The sequence below is a fragment of the Gavialis gangeticus genome, unplaced genomic scaffold, assembly GCF_001723915.1.
Source record: "Gavialis gangeticus isolate Ggan-Ray unplaced genomic scaffold, GavGan_comp1, whole genome shotgun sequence".
Taxonomy (NCBI): Eukaryota; Metazoa; Chordata; order Crocodylia; family Gavialidae; genus Gavialis; species Gavialis gangeticus.
In genome coordinates this window covers 2,128,892-2,131,474 of record NW_017728965.1, presented here as the reverse complement: position 1 = coordinate 2,131,474, position 2,583 = coordinate 2,128,892, and the positions used below count along the sequence as shown (strand labels likewise).

The window sequence follows — 2,583 nt, the reverse complement described above, 5'->3', positions numbered from 1 at the left end:
GAGCTCCATCTTCCTTGGCGGCCAGAGGGGGACTGAGCTCTGGCCTCGGCCTATGCTGTTTATAAAGGCCAGGCCCTGCCCCCTTCCAGTCAGCTGACCAGACCGGTTGTCACGGCAACCCGCACCTGTGCTGCCCTGGTGATTGGCAGCTGAGCTGGTCACACTGCCTCCAGTAGCAGGCACCTTAGTGCCCTGCTACAGGCCACCTTTTCAGTCTGAAGAGTCAGCAAGCACTGCAAATTCTGCCCTACGTTGTTGTTATTTTATACTACTTAGATCACAGAAATATCTGCAAGTCCCAAAGGAGATCAGGGGCCCATTGTACCAAGGAGTCTAAAATGCTGCAAGAATCTGTGCCTCAAGTCTTTATATCCAATGAAAAAGCCAGTATAGTGTCTCTACCACCCTTTGTCTAATTCTTATCCCCAAAGCAGACTGGCAGACTTCCATTGCCTTCCAGGGGTACTGGATTGGTGCCTCAATGTTTTAAGGGTGTTTACCTCTATTTGGTTGAGCAATGCACTGTCAAACTTGAAGCCAGGGATTCGCTTTTCACTGCAAATCACTCCTACATCTTCGGTGTGCTTGCAGTCAGTGACTCCCCAACCATTTGAGTTGCATTCTGCCAAAGTGGTCTCTCTGCCAGTACAATGGACATTGTCCAGCCAGATTTTGCCTGAGGAGGGAGAAAAAAAAATGAAAAAAATGAGAGATTCATGAAGAAACCACAGTGGTGGTCAATCTAGGCAAAGTGGTCTAACATGAGCCAGACACTCATTCTGGTAAATCTGAGAGCATCCCTTTAATGAAATTCAGTGTAAACACAGTCAAAGGGAAATCTAAAACACTCAAGCTATAAGAAGAGTTATGAAATACCAATTCAATCTTTTCAGGACCTACCTCAAGTATTTCCTGATCAGAAACATACCTTCTTCCCTTGAAGCATCTCACTGAGAAACCTCAACCATGAAGTTTAGAAAGGCTCAGATTTAGGTTTAACTCCTCAGATGGTGTCAGCCCATAGCTTACCAGGCATACACTGATTCATAACAACTGAAGAGCTGGCTGTCTAGCAAATAATGACTGTATTGAGACACACAAGTCAAAGGTTTACCAACTTACAATTTCGGGAGCCCAGCCTGAGAGACCAGAAAGGGCTCAGCTTTCAAGAAGTGCTGATCAGCAGCCACTCGCTAAAACACCGTGTTTTTTAAAGTCTCTCTCAATAAACCTTTCCAAATCCTCAAGCACTGGGGGAAATGTGCAATTGTGCAAGAGTCATTTCATATCTGGACATGAAATCACATTGATGCACTTTGAGACTTGCAGCAACAGGCACATACCAGACAGCATGCTCCACTGTAAACAGTTACGTTTCACAGTGTGAAACAAAGCCCCTTTCTCTTGTAAGCTCCCCAGACCACTCCTGCTTGCCATTTGCGTCAGCACACAGAGACAGGCAGGCTGAAGTGACCTTAATTATGAACTTCCTTAGGGTGAAAGCTAACATCCCTCAGTGATGGGAGTACTTCAGAGTGCCTCATGTCAATAGGTGCCTCAGCTTAGTTGATTAGACCCTGGCCTCCAATCACACAGGCTGTGAATCTTCTTTCTACATTTAGGGCCCCTCATATCATTTCTGGCATGTCAAATCCTCATTCAATCACATTTCAGAAAGAGCTTTAAGTTTTGATTGAATCTCACTTACAAAAATCTTGTCAAAATCCACATTTAATAAGCAACTAGCTATTTGGAACGTGTTGGTATTTGGATGCCCTGAAACCCCCTTGAAAGGCCTGATTTTCAGACCATAGTAAGCACCCACCCTCTGGAAAAATAAGCTTCCTTTAAATTGACTTAAGTTGGGCACCCAAAAAATTATTCAGTTGCACCTCAAAATCTTGGACAAGTTTCCTCTGCAATAGTTGAGTATGAGGATAAAAGACCTGCAGCTTTACATGTAATGCACCATCCCAGCTGTGGTCCTCATAGAGGGTATAGTGAAGGGCCTGCTTTGCAGAAGTGCTGCAATATTAGACTGCACTTGTTGCTGCAAGTGTTAATCACCCCCCACTGCAAGTGATGTTATTTGTTCCTCCTACCTGTCTCTCATGATATAACACACCATTTTAATTCACCTGGAAAAGCAGGTAGATAAGGACTTCCTAAGCATCACCCCTACTACATTATATGCGAGATCAGCACTGTTTCCCTTGGACTGCATCCTGGCTCCATGTGCCACACCTGAGCGAAAGGCCTTGATGCAGTGGAAGCTCTAGGTTCGTGGTCACTGGGAAAGGACTTCCTCCCTTTAAGCTGCTACTACAAAAACAAGACAGCCTCTGCATATTTCTATCTAGGCACTTAAATGTATTGCTTTAACAAAGTGGTTCCCATCTTCAAAAAAGGGAGGAAGGAGGACCCGGGTTACTATAGGCCAGTCAGTCTTACCTCAATCCTGGGCAAGCTTTTTGAGAGCATTATTTTGGCACATGTCCATGAAGGGCCAGCAGGGGAGATTATGCTTAGGGGCAACCAACATGGGTTCATCAGTGGCAGGTCCTGTCAGACCAACCTGGTGGC

General features: G+C 45.2%; 1 protein-coding gene across 1 annotated transcript in view; it reads right to left on the bottom strand.

Moving 5' to 3' along the window:
• The window catches only part of LOXL2 (lysyl oxidase like 2), a 120,988-nt gene that overhangs the window by 96,449 nt on the left and 21,956 nt on the right, over positions 1 to 2,583 (bottom strand). Inside the window, exon 3 of the mRNA XM_019504229.1 lies at positions 501 to 676. Coding sequence (XP_019359774.1) covers positions 501 to 676 — 176 coding nt within the window. The remainder of the gene's footprint in view (positions 1 to 500; positions 677 to 2,583) is intronic.